The following is a 19,766-nucleotide window of genomic DNA, read 5'->3' on the forward strand; positions in this document are numbered from 1 at the left end:
CCACAATAAAATTTAAACTAGTAGGTTAGGTAAAAAAAAAATAGGTAGAAACACTGCAAATTCTTAAAGCCCTGAGTGTCTACTTTCATATAAGCCATTAACCACAACTGTGGAGTGTTACATCACAAATAAATCAATCCTGAACACAGGCACCCCAAAACAGGCAGAAATTCCATTATTTGGTTTCTGGTAAAAAGCGTTAATCTATTCTAAAACCAATAGCTGTGTAGCTCACCTGTATTCTGAGCTAACTAACTAACGGACAGCTGTAGAGTGGTAGATTCAGTGGTAAAACCTTTTGCACATTTCAGAGGGGTGATAATGACCCAGAGGTTGTCCAATATGTTCTGTAGGTCTTACAACCTATTCACTTTGGCAATATTACTTTAATTACTGCTTATTGTGGGCCCTTGTGACATTAGGGTAATAAGTAGTAGGTTCTACTATTCCCCTCACTTCAATATGCTTGCTTCCAGGTAATAAAAGATTAAGCTACACTGCTAACTATATAAACATGTAAGTCAAGACTTCAATGGCTTCTAATTAGAAGAAGCAGTACATATTTGTTTATCACAGTGTACATTATGAAGATGGCACTACAATGGTCGATTGTATCTTATTTAGGAATCAGGACTATAGAAGTACTAAATTATTGTTGTACTGAAATTATGGTAGTCCCAGTTCGGCTTTCATGTTACTATGGGGAAAAAAACTGGATAACATAATACTCAAACTTATAGCTCCTATGTTTGAGATTGTTTTAGAGCTTCAGTTACAGGAAAGTCATTATGGCAAGTCAACTGCAGCAAGATCCATTTTACTTCCTCTGAATCAATAATGCTAGACATGTCTACTGCCCTAAACCCGCGTCTCTGACATCTCTGATCACAGCTGTCCTTCCAGGAACACAAAGTAAACACACCGGGGGGAATGTCACAGAAATGTAACATTAATATCAACAGGTCTGAGCATCAGTTTAGTAAATTTGCAATTCTATGACACATAACACTTTTGACTTTTGACTACACAATTTAACAAGGCTCTCTAATTTTAAACAATCACCATACAAGGTGGAAGTTAGAGAAAAAACTATTTTTTATTTTTTAAACCGCTCAGTATTGATGGCTGCCCTTTTTTAAACAGTAATATTCTGTAAATTTCCCCCATAATCATTTGCACAATCAATTTAAATATTATATATAGTTTATTGTAACCCTCCAAAATAAACTGAAACTCATGATACTAATCTGTAGTTTTTATCTTGAATTTTTCATACTGTGCCAAACCTAAAGTTTGTCAACTAATCTAAAGCGCATATGAAGACAGACAATGCTGCGATCTCCATACGAAAGAACATAAGCCTTCTGCTAATTACATCTCATCTTCTAACATGTTGCCTCGTGTTATTCAACCACAAACAGTGTCAATGTCTGGAGGAAAATCATGCTGAAATGGGCTATAGTTCCAAGCAAGTATTAGCTACAGCTTAAAATCTTTACAGTAAACGACCAAGAAAATAAAGGCTTTATGATAGATTCTTATATATATATATATATATATATATATATATATATATATATATATATATATATATATATATATATATATACATACACACACATAATGACTGAATGCAGCAGAATCAAACAGAAATTGAATACTTTATTTATTTCCCATTTAAATACACACTGCCTTACAGGCACAGTTATAAATGTTCTTCTGACATAAAAGATGGTTATTTATTAATCACACTGAAATTGCAATTTACAGCATTGGCATTTCATAATTAATAGAAAGGCTTTGTTTTTATCTCTAACATTGATATTTCTATAGGCATAGAAAAAATAAATTCTCCAATTCTGCTGAAACACATTCAAGTGTCTTTTCAAGAAGTGACATTAATTTGCAGCAACATGGGGTAGGGTTAAAGGAAGGGTGAGCTATTAATCAATGAGTTATTTATCTGAGGCACATTCACTGAGGAGAAGGAGTGCTCTGTTCATTCCTAAAACAATGCAATAACCTTTGCTTTTGAAAAGAAAGTACGTTTTAAATACAAGTTGCATGTTATTGGAGATCACATGATTGTAACAAAGAATAGTTTAAAGTAGGTTTTATAAGGACATTTTGCTTGAACAGATATTCTAATGGACATTATTCTTATTAGAGGTTACATATTCACGTAAAATATATTGAAAGCAAACAAAAGCATCAAATGGGAAAAAACTGGACATTTCAAGAATCTAACCAATGTCTAACAAAAGACCTGATTGCAGCTTGTTAAAAAGAAAACCTTGGTGGTGAGGAACAAGACGTCCTGTTTATGCATGAGGGACCCAAACAACGTTCTGCATGGGTTAAGCAGCGACTGACAGTTTCGGGTTCAATAATTGATTAGGCTGGACCCGATTATTTATTCATCGCCTCCTCTCTGCCTCCATTATATGAGACGGTCCATGGTCAGCTTGGTTTCTATCTACTACTGCTAAGGTTAATGCAGCTGGGCTCAGAGGGACGAGGTTCATCCTTGCACTTGATGCGGAGGCTGCTGTGGTTGTATGTATGTATGTCACGCTGTCATGTGCAGCTCTCCCTCCATGTCCGGTGCAGCTGCTGCATGCACTCGAAGGCTCTGTAGCTGACATTCAGCGCGGGGTGCACCTTGAGCAGACTGGGCTCGCCTATCAAAGACAGGCCGCAGATGCCAAAATAGGTGTGCAGAGGGTCTGAGAGGCAGGAGGACATGACAGAAAGGAGTCAGTTGAATACACACACACACACACATACACACACAGCCATGCTAGCAGAACTTTATTCAAGTAGCTGTAACAGAATTAGCATCTCATCCCCTGAAGCCTAAATTCAAAAGCTGTGGCTTTGTTCAGCAGGCTACCCAAGACAAACTGAAAATGAGACCCCACTCTGCCATATGGTGAAAAGTAAGATTAAGGTGTAGAGGATCACCACAGTGCAACAGAAATATGCTTCATATGTGCTATTTTAATACTTATACTAATTTTACTTCAGAGACAAAGACTGACAAATTAGGCATAATCATAAAAACTGACTTTCTGATCTTTGCTAATAATTTCAGCAATTTACAGTAAAACCTATTAAGACTTTTTAATGTAGGATGTCTTTCCAGCTTTTGTGGGTGCAAGGACAAAAATCTACATGAACATCAGCTGAATTTGGTATGCCTCAGAACACGGCCTCTTTAATAGTTTATGAATAATGCATGAAGTCCATTTCAGCTGTCCGGTTGCTCCCAAGGGAGTAGCTCCAAAAGGATTTTTCTGCTTAGCATGTGCACTAAATTGAATTATAATGAAAAGGCCATGGAAGGAATCGAACTCTAATGTACATTAGTATGTAAATAATCACTGTAGCAAGTGTATCCTTCAGGTTCTAGTCTAAGGAGAACCAAAAAATAATCCCAGACCTAATCAAAATATAGAGAATTAATATTTTAAGTATACAGTGGGTTTGGAAAGTGTGTAGATGCCTTCAGTTTTTGCACATTGCATTTTTGCTATTAATCTACACACAATAAGACAAAGCAAAAACGTGTTTTTAGAAATTTTTCCAAAAAGAATCAAAAAGTGAGAAATCTCTCATTTAGCTAAACATTCAGACCCTTGGCTGAGGCACTCCAGACTTGCTCAGGTACACCCTGATTGCTTTGATTATATTGAGATATCTCTAAAACTTTACCACTTGACAAATTCAAATTCAATTAATCAATTAAACAATATCGCATGAGCAAGAGTGTGATACTGCTTTTATACAACAATTCTATAAAGAAATTAATATAGTTAATATAGTAAGTGACATTTCGAACACAATATGGTCAAATATTCTGTTTATTTTTGCTCCGCGAACAGAAATTGATCCGGAAGAAGCCACACTCACTTTATAGCATGTAGGATAGCTCCCTAGCTAGCTCACATTGATCTGTACATTCCTGTTAAAGATGCTTCCGGTAAAACTGGTGTCCCTTCTTCCTTTTCATCTGACAACCTTTCATATTTTAAGCCAAAAGTTACATTCCTGAATCAGCCATGTCCGCTGACGATGTCACTAACATTACTGTAGAAACTGTTTCGAACTAGGAAGTGGAATTCTACGTGGAAAACACAGATGAGCGGAGTGATACACACAGTGAAACGTCCCAGTGTGGTTATAGTAAATATAAACACACCTGGAACGCCGCTTCACCAGTCAACTTAGTGGACACATACACATACAATTGTCTGAATCTTTATCTATTTTTAAGAAATATGCAAGAATTTCTAAAAACATGCAAAAACAGAAGAGGACTGAATACTTTCCAAACCCACTGTATTAAAGTTAATTAAATGCTGAGAATTAAAATGTTTTTATAAACACAAAAAATATATCATGTATTATGAATAAAATAAAAAGGTGCACTTTAGATAACCGTGCATAACCTCTCCATTAAGCACTGCTCCTGTTTCTGACCTCAGGACAGTTAAAAATTCACATCTATGCCTCACATCCCAAAGCTAACATGCTTGAAAATAAACTTTCTGTGAATTACGTGAAGGCCAATTTACTGTGGAAACCCCACCCCCAACCTTATATACACCAATATCAATAGTGATATCTATAACACTGATATGCCAAAAATCTGTAGTGACTGATAATCCATTTCCAGTGTATAGCTTTTGGCCACCTTCTTAAAAAGGATCTGGGATAAAGCAGAATGCATAGACGTGAACAGAAATTTTCCAGTAACCTAAACACATTCTGTTTCAGTTGAGCCTGTACTCATCAATTAGACATTCACACCCCATGTACTGAATTACACTTTGGTTTCACATGACAATAGTGAATGCATGTGCGCACGTACACGTACACGCGCACACACACACACACACACACACACACACACACACACACACACACACACACACACACACACACAGAACTGTAATTCTACCTGGATGGCTGTCTGGCCATTTAGCAAATCCACCCACCAAACTGTCTTGAGTGGACATGATGTAGTTTCGGTTCTTCTCAAAATCTGTGTATTGAAATACGTCAAGGAGCTGAAAAACAAAAGCTTGATTTAGTTCAAATGATTCTTCTGAGAGGTGGCATGTTCATCTATAAACTATTGGAGTGAAGTACACAACACAGCTTCGTAAGAAAGGACTGCTAGAATTAAGCACTAGAATGCTTTAAACTACATAAAACAAACACATACACAAGTCTGATGTAAAGCACACACATCAGTTTGTAGCCAGTGGTGTTTTAATATGAAGTATATTCATATGGTTGAAAACAATTACAAAATTCAGTTTTTCACTACATCACAGAGCATTGGCACTGCACTGAATATAAAAAAAAAAAAAACTAACATACCTGGTTTGTGCGCGACCTTTTGAAAATAGTTTTAATGCTGTATACCATGGTCCCATAGATATAACCATATAGCCCTAAAATTTATTGAGCAAACCCTGGACATCCATTTACCAGTAAAACAATAAGGTTGGTTACTGGAACGGCTGGAATATAAACAAACAATCATTTGCTCTGTTTCCTCACAGACTAGAACACACACTAACAGTGGAAGGTCTCTGCTCAGGACAAACGCACATTCTTCTAACTGACAGTAATCAAACACGGACAATACACACTGAACAATTCTGTGCTCAAGCAGCCAACCCAACACATATGCTGTTAAAGTAACACATTCCATTGGGAGGAATCATGTACAGAGTAAGGATGCGCTTTCTGCCTAATTTTATTACTCAGATTGTATTATAGAGTTGTATTTTATTTAGAGATGTAATGGATATTTGGGTGACCACTATGCTGTCATCATTTATCATTTTCAAGAGCAATTAAATGTTCCTTCTGTCACTGGTGGCAGATAGATGTTTGACAGATAGAACACAGAGAAATAATGAACAATAACAAATTCACAGTAAATGCTTTATGGAATCATCATCAGCTCAATATTTCAGCCTGTATCCCCCCTACAGCAGTACACACCCTGATGTTGGCAAAATTTGAACTTTGTGTAAGTTTTACCTGCCACAGAAACATACAAATATGCCTCATTTTTCATACATATTTTGCCCGATCCATATTGTTTGACTTGCCTGCAATTACTGAATATTTGTTAGAACAAATCCTCGAACATAGTGAGAAAAAAAAAAAAAAAAATGGACGTCAGAAACACTGGCTTTTCAATTACCTCCAATGTCGCTCCCACCCAGAATGAGTAACATGTATCCACAGGTTTATTGGGGCGTCCATGGAAACCATTCTGTTGTCTGAGGATGCACCACCTGCGTATTCGGTTCAGCTCTCGCTCGCTGAACATCTCGTCTAATTTGCCCATCAGACACAGCGTGGCTATGGCACAAAATGTGGATCCACCTAAGAAAAGAGACACACAGTATGTGTTAGTGATAGCATGTGGCATTTTCTGAAACACAGTCCCTAATAACGAGAACTGAAATGTAGCAAGGATGGTGATAGGATGGCATGAATGTCAGACTTGACAGGAAACCTCTACAGGTTTTCCTGTAGTTATGATAATGTATATTTACTGAGATTTCACTTAAAGAGAGAGAATAAAGAGTAACCACATGCTTCATGTCAGATATATGATCACAAACTACACTGCTGCTCTGAATGTGGTGGCACTTGTGGTGTTTTCAACTCTCTGTCGGCATTGTTTTATTAGTTCGTATTGTTTTATTTTATTTTGTATTGTTTTAATTCCACTGCTTTATAGTTTATCGTTTATATTTTATTCTCTTCTGTTTTCTATTGTTGTAAATGTGGGTGTTTTAATTTGTGTATCAGAGTATAAAATAAGTTAAAAAGAACAACTTAGCACCTTTTTTGTACTTTATTATTGTTGGTTTTTTTTTCTTTTCTTTCTTCTTCTTCTTCATCACTGACTCTCTCTTTCTGTCACACATATGTATCTATTATTGTTATTATTATTTTATTACTTTATAAGTATTTCTCCAGGGGGGGTATGGTTCATGTTGTTGTTTGTATTTGTATTCATTGTTCTGATTGAAAAATTTGAAAATCCCATAAATAAAGTTTGCGCAAAAAAAAAAAAAAAAAAAAAAAAAAAAAAAAAAAAGATTAACCGCATGCTTGAGACTAAATGCAACTCCTAATTGTAACTATCTATCAGCAATGAGAAAAAAAAATTTTTTTTTGGATTTATATACTCCAAACTTGTAGTGAAGTCACAAGTGCACTCCTTTCCTGTGCATTTAGATTCACTTCCTGGGACGTCGACAGAATCCTAGTGCCTGACCAGCGAGTTACTGTTAAAGGTGGAGCTTTGGGAAGATCAAAGAAACTGTCAGCAATGTCCTGTGATCTTTTGATGAATCACACAGTGATCACAGTAGCTGTAGAAACTCGAGTGAGCTACGACTATTCAGGGAAGATGAATAGCTCGTAAAAGAGAATGCAGCTTGCTCTCATTGAACGGTTACAAGGAAGAAACAGATGGCAGGCGCATCCTGTACAAGCTGATATGTGTGTTTCCGTTTGCGTGGGCAATACAATATCTGCAATAAGCTTCACTCACCGTGAGACTCCAAGCCAGCTCCTTGACCAATGCCGTTGTCATAGGACTGGAAAGAATGATAAAATCACAAGTTACATAACTCCTACAGTTAAGGACACAAAATACATAAGAGACTAAACAGACCACGGAAAAAAACATGTAGTGTTAGAATGTAGTTTTTTTTTTTTTTTTTTTATTGTTTGGTTTAGCGCAATAATACACACACAAGTATGCCACATTTACTCTGGTCATTCACTTAACTTTTTGAATAAATTGTACTTGTGGTTTAAATTTGCAGTACCTTTTATACTCTTACTTGAGGAAATTTGTAAAGACAGGGACGGAGTTATGATAAATCATTAGCTAGGGCAAATGAAAAGCTCCAGTGTGCTGCCCTGTCCCATGTTACTGACTACACTATAAAGTGCATTAGCTAGTAATGTCAAGACGTAATAATGTCAAGCCGGCTAGCTTGCTAGTTAAGTGCATTAATATAGACTAAGGGAAACAAACAAGTTTATGATTATTATCCTCTTCTAACAAAAGTTTCTAATGTGGAACACTGGTTGTGCCTTGCTGCTCAAATATACTGATGGAATGGTGGTGAAGTGATCACTTTTATGCTCTGCTCGTTCTGTTGGTGGAGTACGTTTAAAAAGGAGGAAAAAACCCAGCTACCTAAATGAACAGGATGTTCACATAATTTATTTTATGTATAATTTACAATATGGGCAATTTTAATATCCAAATCGAATTAATATTATGATATCTAGCTAGTGAGCTAATGTTTCATCTTCCCATCAAGGTGTTTCAGTTTGCTAATGGTATCTAGCAGCTAGCTAGCTCATTAACAAGCTAGTCTAAAATGAGGCACGTACCAGAAAACGTATCAAGATCCGCTAAACTTGTAAAACCTACCGAACTTTCCAAACATAAGGTGTAATTAAAATGTAAGTTTGGCTTGTTTACCATTCACTTACATGGAAATGGGCGGGGCATAAAAAAAAAAAAATGTACTGCAGCCAGCAACTTCGAGGGCCTCAGAGACACTTTGGCTTTACTTCTAAAACCCTGTTACTACGCCCACCCATATATAAAGTCATTGTTCTTTCCTTGTATCGCACCTAAAAGATATTATTCCAGTCTGGTTAGCGTCTATGTGCTATAAGCTAGACTTTATTTTGCAAATCAACTTGATCTATCTGTGTGTTCCTGATTCCGAAAAGCTTTCTGTGATCTCAGTGACTGTGGCAAGGATGTTGATGTCTGAAAGGCTGGTGTGAATATTTCAGAAACTGATGATCTCCTGGGGATCTGCATACACAAAAGTATCTAAAGTTTACACAGAATGGTGCAAAAATACAAACCAAAAAAAAAAAAAAAAAAAAAAAAAAAACCCATCCAGCGAGCATTAGGTGTGTGGGCGAAAAACCCTTTGCTGATGAGAGATGCCTGCTGTTTCTTCAGCTTCCTGTTCTTGGCTGACAGGAGTGGGACCTGATGTGGTCCCTTTATGGTTGTAAAGTGTGGTTATTTGAGTTGCTGAAGTCTTTCTATCAAGCTGACCCAGTCTGGCCATTCGCTAGAGGTGTAATGAAAATTCAGATTTGATATGATACAATACGGTGGTGTCTGGATACGATACATCATTTCTGATACAGCAGAAATAAGCACTGCCTCCATTGGCAATGGTTTCAATTTTCAATAGATTAAAACATTCACACATGACAGTGTTTGTGTGATCCGTTCACTCTTAGTGGCATTTAACAAGAAGCTGGGCATTAGAGGGTAACAAAATTAAACAAAGCTACATATACATCAGCTGTCTCACCAAGGCAGTGAATGTGCACTACTGTGCAGGGTTGCAAGATCTCAGCAAATATTCACACCTACAACTCTCAAAAATGGCACCAAAAGACCTGAAACTAGCCTAGTGATTTTGCGAAGCGGAAAAGGGAGTCTCTACTGTGGTGCAAACCCATTTCTGATTTGTGGTTTCGAAACTACCCCAATTTGGCATAAAAACCACAACAATGCCACCCTGGTGGTGTAATTCTCAAGGGGCTGTGTCAGAGGCATGGTGAGCTTTACTTCACATTCACCTATTAGCGAGTTGTGCTGTCACACAGGGTTTTTTTTTTTTTATTATTTGCTTTTCAACAAGAATAGAACATAGTACATTACAGCCCTTAGAACTTAACAGATACACATAACTCAAATTTTTAGTGGTAACCCAAGTCACATGGTACATCATGGTAGACCACATCATCCCCCATCCACACAGCACACAGCCACTGTCATGACAATATAAATACGCCATCTAACTACACTGTCATCCCCACTCCTTTTTTCTAGGAATGCGAGAAAGATACTACAAATTAGACCAAATTTAGACATCTTGACATTTGGTTAACATTAATTCATACAAGACTGTTATCCTAGCTGCATTAATAAATCCTGGAAGAGCTAAACCTAAACGTGGCTTAGATATTGTGTCCGGTAACACCAACTTGCCACTCAGCAGACAAAAGTGTGGACACTTTGCCAAGGGCTGTTCTAAGCATTTCTCAATTGTACAAACAACTTGAGCCCAGAAAGGTGAAATCAAGGGACAATCCCACATTAGATGCAAAAAGGTACCAACACAATTACGGCATTTCCAGCACTCATTATTGTATGTATTATCCCCAGTTTTTGAAGTCTGACCAGAGTCCTGTAATATCTGTGAATTATTTTGTAATATGTAAATTTACTTGTGATATCCTGTACTGGCCACTCAGCCTTATACACAAGATTCTCCCCAACATCCTGGTCACTTCCTCATATTATTCTTAAATTTTCACTTTCCTCTTGAATATATTTGCTGCCATTCTGTAAAGCACAGATGATCATTTTCAGACATGTGCATGCATGTGTTTTCCAGTGTACAGTTTCTTTTCCTATTTTAATTGAAGGGTTTTTCTTATATTGAGAAAGCTGAAATATTTTGTGTATTTTACCCCCCCTCTACAATCAGTTCAGATGTTTTCTGAGAAAACGCATGTATAAGTCTAAAGGGTGAGGTGACTGCTGTCTAACTCCACCCACCCTGCTTGAACACCATTCTCTAATGACCAGTGTTTGCTTAATCTAACGATCTTACAAGTAATATAATAAAGCTCTATGTTCAGGAGCACCAGTTCCCCTTTCCCTCTGGTGACATACAGTTGGTTGAGACTTATTCTTGGATTCTTCCCATTCCACACAAAATCCTTTACTAGCTGATTGTACTGTGTTTGAATAATGATGTAGTTACGGTCAAAAGAACCGTCACTGAAATATAGTTAATCTTTAAATCCTTGCTGCCATTATTTTGATTCCATTTATTCTGCCCCAAAGACGGAGGTGAAGCATGCTGCGTTTAACAAAGCGGGCCTTAATATTTTGAAGTCCTGGGACAATATTCATTTGCACCATGTCCTGAAGATTGGAAGACAGCCTGATACTTAGATATCTAAATTGAAATGCCAGCTATGCAAGTGGCATAAAAACAATGTGCTTAGAAGAAGAGTGTTTTTTTTAACCCCCTAGATTTGAGATGAGGAAGAAGCTACTTTTTCAGAGGCAATGTGGGCTTGATTAAGTTTAAATGTTTATTACACCTCATGTAATAAGTGGTATTTTATGGTAAATTGCCTACATTATCATGCAGTCTGTTGAATCCAGAGCCTCGTATCGAACAAAACAATACGCTGTATGGTTAAATACCTACCATTCATCTCTGACTTCTCTTATCCAAAAGACACTTCTGCTACTCACTAGATGTTTTTCCCCCCACACCATTCTGTATAAACTCTAGATACTGTTGTGGATCCCAGGAGATCAGCAGTTTCTGAAGTACTCAAACCTGCTGTTCTGGCACCAATGCCATGGACAAAGTCACCGAGATCACATTTTCCCCCCAATTCTGCTGTTTTAACATTAACTGAATATTAACTGAAGCTCTTGACCTGTATCTGCATGATTTTATACACTGCGCTGCTACCCCTGGATAACTGCATGAATAGGCAGGTGTAAGTTTTCCTAATAACGTGGACGACAAGAATATTTGTATGAATATGTAGCTTGGAAAATCTCTAGTTTAACTGTGCAATGTCTCCAGTCAAATCCAGTTACATAGATTATATCAATTGAGCATAATCATAACATCATCAGTCATCTGTTTAACGTAATTAGTCACATACTGTTTTATTTAGACACAGCCAGTTGATTCAATTTCACTTTAATATGGCCTACAGAGTTTAAACAGCCTTTTAATTCCACACTAAACAGTCCCTAAACCTGACTCGCTTAAATAAACAGTTAATGTCACTTATGTAATCCCAGAGTAAACATGAAATGTATGTGACTCTTTTCATTACACATTAGATCAGAGGAAACGCAGCAGCACATGATACCAGAAAGATGAAAAAAGCAAAACAATGGCCTCTGCTTAAAACAAGAACAGAAAAAGAAACTGTGCCTCTCTACATCCTCATTCATGAGAAAAGCACATGAAAGTTAAACAGAGCCTAGAAATCATTTGCAATCTATAATAAGCAAATATTTATAACCATCTCTTTTCTATTTCTCACCCCATGGGAGGGTTTAGTACTCAAACGCCAAAATGTGCTCCTTAAGAGGATTAGTGCCATGAAAATCCCTCCAGCTTAACCCCATTTATTTATAGCTAGCTGAGAGCAAGCCTGCAACACAGGGCATCTTTTTTCATATCTTTGTGTGTATGCTAGCTTCTGGAGCATGTACTGTCATTTATACAGGTTAGATATAATCAAGTGCAAAAGTTTGTATAAAACGATATAGAAAGAAAACCTAAAAAACAAAACATTTAGTGTCAGGTTTCTTAGAGGTTCGTTCGTTATCAGTAACAAAAAGGCTCATACACTCTGTGTTCAGATATAAATCATGAAAAAAAATTCATTCTCAGTTCAAAAGCTTGAATATCTCCCTCTCTGAATGTGATATTATTCTCTAATAACTTGTGTGTCCAGTCTTTGCCTTTATAACAGCCTCTAACCCATTTCATGTCCTCTGAAAAGCCTTTGGATCCTTTGTAATACTGACTCCACTACCATTCTTACCCAATGACTTTTGACCTACAGTATCTGCTATAACTCTGGTACACCACCTTCTTTAGATCAGGTCTGTAGAGCAACAGAAGGTCATGACTAAACCCCTTTTCAAATGATGTTTCTGTGATTTGGATTGTTGTCTTGCTGCAGGACACAAACACATTTCATTTTTATTTATTTCCAAAATTAACAGAAATGAAGCCAGGCAACCATATCTTTCTGAACTGCTGCTCATGCTGTGTCACAGGGCAGCGTAACACACTCGAATGAAAGCGCTATCTGCCCTCTTCCACACACACACACGAGTTCACAGATACCCACAATTGGTTAGCGTCACTGTGATTGCCAGGGGAGAGAGAAGATCCAGAAAGCACACCGAATTTTGCTCACTTGGCTTCCAGCCACAGATGACACTTTTACAGATAAACTGTAAAACAATACTTTTGATACTTTTTTTTATACAAAAAACCTCACAGCCCTTTGCACTCAACCATATTCTGCAAGATTAGGACTGCCTGAAACACAGTGATTTTCTCAGAGCCAGATGAAACTCTTTGACGCTTGCCCCCTTGGGCTCAGGTGGTTAAAATGAAGGGCAGCAGTAATGGAGCCCAGCTTTTGTGCTGAGATAATTATTGTACCGGATCATGTTCTATAGCTTTGTTTGCAGATGTGTGTAACTAAAAGGTTGATCGATGCAACTTGACTGTAAAGCAAAAAGCAAAGAACTCACTATAAGGTAAATATTATTAGACTGCAGGTTAATCCATAACCTTTCCCTCGTCACTGCAGAGTGATTGCTACACTAATGTCTTTATTGCAGGGTTGCTAGCTGTGCGCTAGAGCGGAAGGAACTTGATAAACCTAAAAATGGAAGTGTCTCAGACTCACCATGCTCCTCCTGATGTAATCGATGGCTTTCGTGCAGTCCATTCCCGACCAGTCGTCCAGCATATAGCAGATACATGCAGCGCAGTACACAAACCTCATGTCATTCTCGCTTCCCTCAGGCACGGCATAGAAACTGCACAGTGGACAAAAAACAGACAGCAAACACTTTAATGGATTACACGCAGCACATTTGATTCAAGTGATCTGCACTGAAAGAGTCACAAGTACACATGTCGTTTAGGATATCTTACGCTATTCCAATATCAGTGAAGAACACGATCATGTATCTATGACAAAATGACCTTTGTGGTACATGTTACTGCCTGTCAAACTACAAAGGACAAACACCACCTTCTACAAGCGCATAAAAAGATGCAAAGTTCACATTTACATTTATCTCAGTCCCGTCCAACTGCTAGCACAGAAGCTTAACCACTGAGCTACTACTGGCCAAAGAGATGACAAAGGCACACTGTACACAGCTCCACTGGATATAAAGAAATGAATCACCACACATTGGTGGTTCAGAAGATTTCTCTCAATAAGAGATTCGGTCACTTAAATAAGATTCCTTTAAATTAGTTTTCTATATCTCTGACGTTTAAGCAGAGACTTAAAATAATGAGACTTAAAACACTGTTGTTTCGGATCTCAGCACTAACTAACTCTGAGATAACAGAGCACGAGGAAACAAAATCACAAAATGTTTCATTTTAGGTGTTAAAAATCAGGGGCTGAAATCACAAAGAATCTTGTCATACTACTAAAAGTTCTCCTAAATAGCAGTAAAAGTTCCTAGTTGAGGAATCGTTCCATTCATGAAACTGTTATATTAAACATATAATATATTATTATAACAACACTGTTGATACTGCATCAAAAAAATCCAAGTGCTCATATAAATGTATGTTCAGCTTGTCAGAGTATACATGTATCAAACAGTAGTTCGACACATAATAATAAGGGGATTTTAAGTTATTTTCACACAGCGCTTATGTGGCAAATTATACCTGTTCGGCTTTGTATTAGTAGTGAAGGCTTTTACAGTAGGATGTGTGTGGTAACACAAATGGCAGAAGATATTCTATGTTCATTTCTGCCGCATAACTGCATCTAATCATATGGGCAAACCACAGAGTGGACAAAGCTTGAACTCCAGTGTTTCTGCATAATTTCTCTTAAAGCACTATATGGTCAAAAGTATGTAGACATCTGAGTATTGAACATCCCATTCCAAAACCATGGCCATTAATACTGAGTTGTTGCTTTGCTCCTAATAACAGCCTCCACTCTTCTGGGAAGGCTTTCCACTAGACTGGAGCATGGCTGTGGGGATTTTTCCCATTCAGCTACAAGAGCATAAGAGTTTGGACAATGGCAAGAAGACTTGGCACACGAAAGGTGTTCAGTGGGGTTGAGGTCAGGGCTCTGTTCTAGGACTCGAGCTCTTCCACTCCAACCTTGACAAACCATGTCTTCATGGAGCTCGCTTTGTGCACAGAGACACTGTCATGCTGGAACATGTTTATGCCCCTTAGTCCTAGTGAAGGGAAAGCTTAATGCTACAGCAAAGACAGTTGTGTTTTTCCAGCTTTGGGGAAGGCTCACATATGGGTGTTATGGTCAGGTGTACACAAACTTTTGGCCATATAGTGTAGGTGAAATGACTACATATTTTACTAGCTCCACAATCACTGCAATATTCACACAATCTTTTTAAAGGCTCATTGATAATAAATATTTTAAATACCATTAACATTTTTGCACTACCCCTACATTTTCACAAACATTTAGCTTTGAGTGCTAAAACATTTTGTGAAATCCTGCAAGACTGAAAAAACTTCTTTAAAATCAGGATAAAAAGCCAACCATTAGCTACTTATATTACAAGCTCTAAGACTTTTCTCTAAATACAGTCCCTATATATATATATATATATATATATATATATATATATATATATATATATATATATTTTAAATCATGGTTTAATATTTGATACTGAACTCCTCTAATGTCTCTGACAGGTGATGTTTAGTTCTCCTGTCTTAAAATAATCTTATATCAGATAACCCTACCGGATCAATTTCTATCAAAGGATGAATATCCCAAGTGCATATTAGAGCATCTGAGGTTTGGATTACTGCTCCAGAGAGAATAAATACCTGCCATCCTCCAGCTGTAGGGCCTTCAAACCTGCCAGACAGGCCTCCTTATTGACCCGACTCAGGTCATCTCCCAGAATAATGAGACAGGCCAGGCCAGTGTAGGTCATAGCCACATGGCCACTGTCATATGGATGAGGAGTTCCAGGGCCCTGAAAGTGAGGTGACACAAGGTTACACATCCATGACAAAAATGTCCAAAGGGTGTTAAATGCACAGACATCTTAAGGTGTAAATCTGTATATAGACATAAATATTTCAAGCATACAGTGATGGTCTATGTGATAGACGGAACTCTTGAGCTAATACTATATTAATACCCATAAACCTGCCAGTTTATTAGGCACACCTACATTCATTTCACATTTTATCAGGAACATGCTTGTGTGTAGCGCTGGTACAAGCATATCAGGAAGAGCAGTTTTGCTGTGAACCTCAATGTCACAGCCAATCATGGTGCTGTGATCTTAAACTGATACTGATAGCATGTAATGTACACCTAGCTGAATAACACATCCATGGCTCATGATTTTCATTTATGCCTACTCATCGCTTCCTTGCTATTTTTGCTTCCACTCTTTAGAATTTTCCTCCCCATTTTTAGTTGTTCTTTCCTTGGATTTTCTTTACTTCATTTAAATATTTTCTCCCATCCATTTCTTTCCTTCCCTCCCTCTTTTAGGAGTGGCTTTAATAGTCAAAATACAATTAAAAATTGTATATATCGGTAACAAAGTCCACATTGTCCTTCCAAAAAGGGGAGGGGGGGAAATGAAACTAGAAGATGATTGACACAAAGTGTACATGGAAAAACATGAGCTCTTATCTCCAAGGTGGACCAACAGGGTATGTGTGTCAAATAAAGTGGCCAGTAATAACACAGTGCTTAAACACACCAGCAACACTGCTGCACCTCATCTATGCTTACCAGTGCAACTCCCGTTAACATGCCACTACCATGTCAGTATCACTGCTATGATCCACCACCCAAATAATATGTGCTCAGCGGTGGTCTGTGGTGCTCCCCTTCCACTAATGGATGGTTTAAAGTGAGGCTGAGGTATTATGTGTGGCCAAAAGATTGCCTAGAGTCAGTAATAAATATCTACAGTGTGCACCTCAGCAGTAGGTGCGTCTGATAAAAAGGCCAATGAGTGTAGCTACAAGGTAGGTGTATGCTCGTCTGGTGTCGAACGGGATCATATATCAACCTTTGAGGCATTGTATGGAACTCCAATGTGTGATGATCCCCGGAAGCCACAGCGCCAAAGATTAGATTCTGGTGATAATGGGGAAAAAAACAGACATACAAGAAACCATCAATATGTGAAAGGTCAGGATTTGCAGCTCGTACAAACACCAACACTGCCATCTAATGGTCTGTATGATAGCCAGGAAGTGTTTTCTTTAAAATTCAAAGCATTACGATTAAAAATAAAAATCTGCTCAGTTCCAAACCAAACAGTAAAAAAAACAAAAACAAAGAAAAACAGTAATTAATTGCACAATAATAGAAGTTCCATAATCAACAGGATAGTATATATTAGGGGTAAGTGATACGACAGTATTATATCACAATATTTGACTTTTCAACTATGTACTGAGCACATACAGATTTTATACACACACACACACACACACACACACACACTACTGTGCAAAAGTCCTAGGCACCCTATTTTTTTTTTAGTACAAACTTTGTTATAGATTTTTATTTTATGACTTCTATATTATTGATTCAGTACAAAAACATTAGTTTTCCAGCACAAAATTAAATGTTACAGAACAATGTTTGTATGTCAGTAAAGAAAGCAGCATATTACATAAGAGACACTTTTCAGACAAAAAAAAAAAAAAACATAATGAAGGCTGCTGGGTTTCGCTGCAAAAATAAGAAGCGAGTGTGACAAAGTCTCCAGAAGAACTGTGGCTGCTTCTGCAAGATGCTCAGTAACACTTACAGCTCATTTCCTTATAAAACTGCACAAATTGTACCTGTTTTTTTTTTTTTTTTTTTTATAGCAAAGGATCATCACACCAAACAATGACATTTACTACTGTTTACTGCTCCTGATAGTATTTTTTTTTAATGTAGAAACATTTAGTTTCATTATTTTTGAAGGCATCTTTGCTCTACAGCATTTCTTTGCATGTGCCTAAGACTTTTGCACAGTTCTGTGTTTATGTGTGTGTGTGTGTATATATACATATCAGAATAATTATTGTGCTACATTAATAACTAATAAATAAATGCATAAATTAATACTTTTATTTCTATATTACAAAAATTGGACATTACAAACCCTGAAAAAGACTGATAATAAGAGAACGTAAAACAAAATTGTACTAAATTTAAACATTTTTAAAAGATGCATTATAATTTAACACCTAATCAGTTGTTTCTAATTATTATAAAAAATACTGCGGATATTTGTGATATGTCGGAAAAGTGTAGCGTGAGATAACTGATCACTATATTGATATATTATATTACAGCTCTAATGTGTATCTGTATTCTAACTGAAAAACTTATAATAGAAACAGGTTTTTAGTTGCAAGCAAAGATTGTTTACAAGTAAGAACTCTAAGTATATTAGGAATAAGCTCCAGGACGTACGATCTTCTGTGGGTAAAACCTGTAAAGAGTAAATCCACTCAATCAAGCTGGGCTTGTCTACAACATCCAAGGCATCAAGAACATCCAGTCCAGACAGGGCAAAAAATACAATTGTCAACCTTGAGTTAAAAGAGAGAGAGAAAAAGAAACCATTCAGATAGATTTCGATATATTTAAACAAACGACACAACACTGCCATAGCACTTTTTGCAATGTGTACAGTATTATATTAGACACTGCTAACACACATTACTCAGATAAGAGAGGTCACGTGGTATCAGCATGGTCAATTTTACTGGCTTGTTTTAGTACATGGATTTATTTTTAATGGACATATTAATAGCTATTTTTGTATCGTCAATATTTAGTCTGACAGCACCACGCAGAAGTAAATATATACCCTTATTTACATATAAATCACTAGTCAAATAACTATCATTTGGAATATTATGAATCTTAGGGCACGATATTACGTGTTAGCTAGTTATCTTCCTACTCGATGGATTGTATGAGTTCTATGGCTAGCACAAGTAGCTTAGCTCAGAAAAACCGGAAAATGTCTTTAAAAACAAGAACAAGAGTGAACTTCTTTTTGTACCTGCTAGTTTCATATGAAGCGTATCGCTCGGGTAGCACCTGAAGGCATCTCTGAAAAAACCGTACATGCCTGTCTCGTAAAAAATCAATCTGCTCAAAATCATCAAATGAATTGTCTTCTTCCGCCATCTTTACTTGTGCAGGCAGCGTTACAGTTTCCGGTCGAACGCCATTCTGGGAAAACATCCGCGAAAATAAAAGTCCTTTTCGTTCAAAGCCGTCAACTCCGGTTTGCATAGGGATGTGGAAGACCTGGGCACATATACCAGCTGAGCCAAAAAACAGTGAAATACTGAGCATGTCAGTTAAATGGGGAAAAATTAATAACCATATCTCTCTCTCTCTCAGTTTCAGTTTTTTCAGTGCTTTGACAAATAATTGTACATGTGCATTGCTTCAGCAAGTACAAAGGAAAGGTAGTGCAAAAAAACAGGAGAAATAAAATAAAAAGACAAAATAAAATACTACTAGATTAAAATAAACAAAAAACTAGTGCAAACCATGTACATAAATTAAGGACAGTATAAAGGCACTATATACAGAATAACTAAAAAAAAGAATAATAAAATGAGTAAAATTACAGAATAAAATTAAGGATAAGAAAAATTATAAAATAAGAATAATAAAGAAGAGCAATCATAACAATTACAAGAAACACAAGGGAGAGGCAGATCACTCACTGTCCCTCATATAGTGGCAGGCCGGGATATACTGTGCTGCTAATATGTATGATAGATTGTCAAATATTTAGTGTGTGTGTAGAATTGGGGTAGAATTCTCTCTCTCTCTCTCTCTCCCCTGTTGTTTGTGGT

At 37.1% G+C, this 19,766-nt stretch overlaps 1 protein-coding gene across 2 annotated transcripts; it reads right to left on the reverse strand.

The window, feature by feature from the left end:
• Positions 1 to 1,642: 1,642 nt before the first annotated feature.
• On the reverse strand, positions 1,643 to 19,155 carry pggt1b (protein geranylgeranyltransferase type I, beta subunit). Of its 2 annotated transcripts, XM_026919215.3 has the most exons (9): positions 18,956 to 19,155; positions 18,358 to 18,476; positions 16,952 to 17,019; positions 15,741 to 15,892; positions 13,576 to 13,708; positions 7,595 to 7,640; positions 6,227 to 6,411; positions 4,964 to 5,072; positions 1,643 to 2,726 (listed from the first exon to the last, which is right to left on the reverse strand). In XM_026919215.3, the coding sequence occupies exons 1-9, from the start codon at positions 19,138 to 19,140 to the stop codon at positions 2,578 to 2,580; spliced, it is 1,146 nt and encodes a 381-aa protein (XP_026775016.2). In that variant the 5' UTR covers positions 19,141 to 19,155; the 3' UTR covers positions 1,643 to 2,577. The 2 variants fall into 2 exon arrangements, with proteins under 2 accessions (XP_026775016.2, XP_034162591.1); XM_034306700.2 differs by lacking the exon at positions 18,358 to 18,476 and having other exon boundaries at positions 18,956 to 19,105.
• Positions 19,156 to 19,766: the final 611 nt, after the last annotated feature.

The sequence above is a fragment of the Pangasianodon hypophthalmus genome, chromosome 8 (genome assembly GCF_027358585.1).
Source record: "Pangasianodon hypophthalmus isolate fPanHyp1 chromosome 8, fPanHyp1.pri, whole genome shotgun sequence".
Taxonomy (NCBI): Eukaryota; Metazoa; Chordata; class Actinopteri; order Siluriformes; family Pangasiidae; genus Pangasianodon; species Pangasianodon hypophthalmus.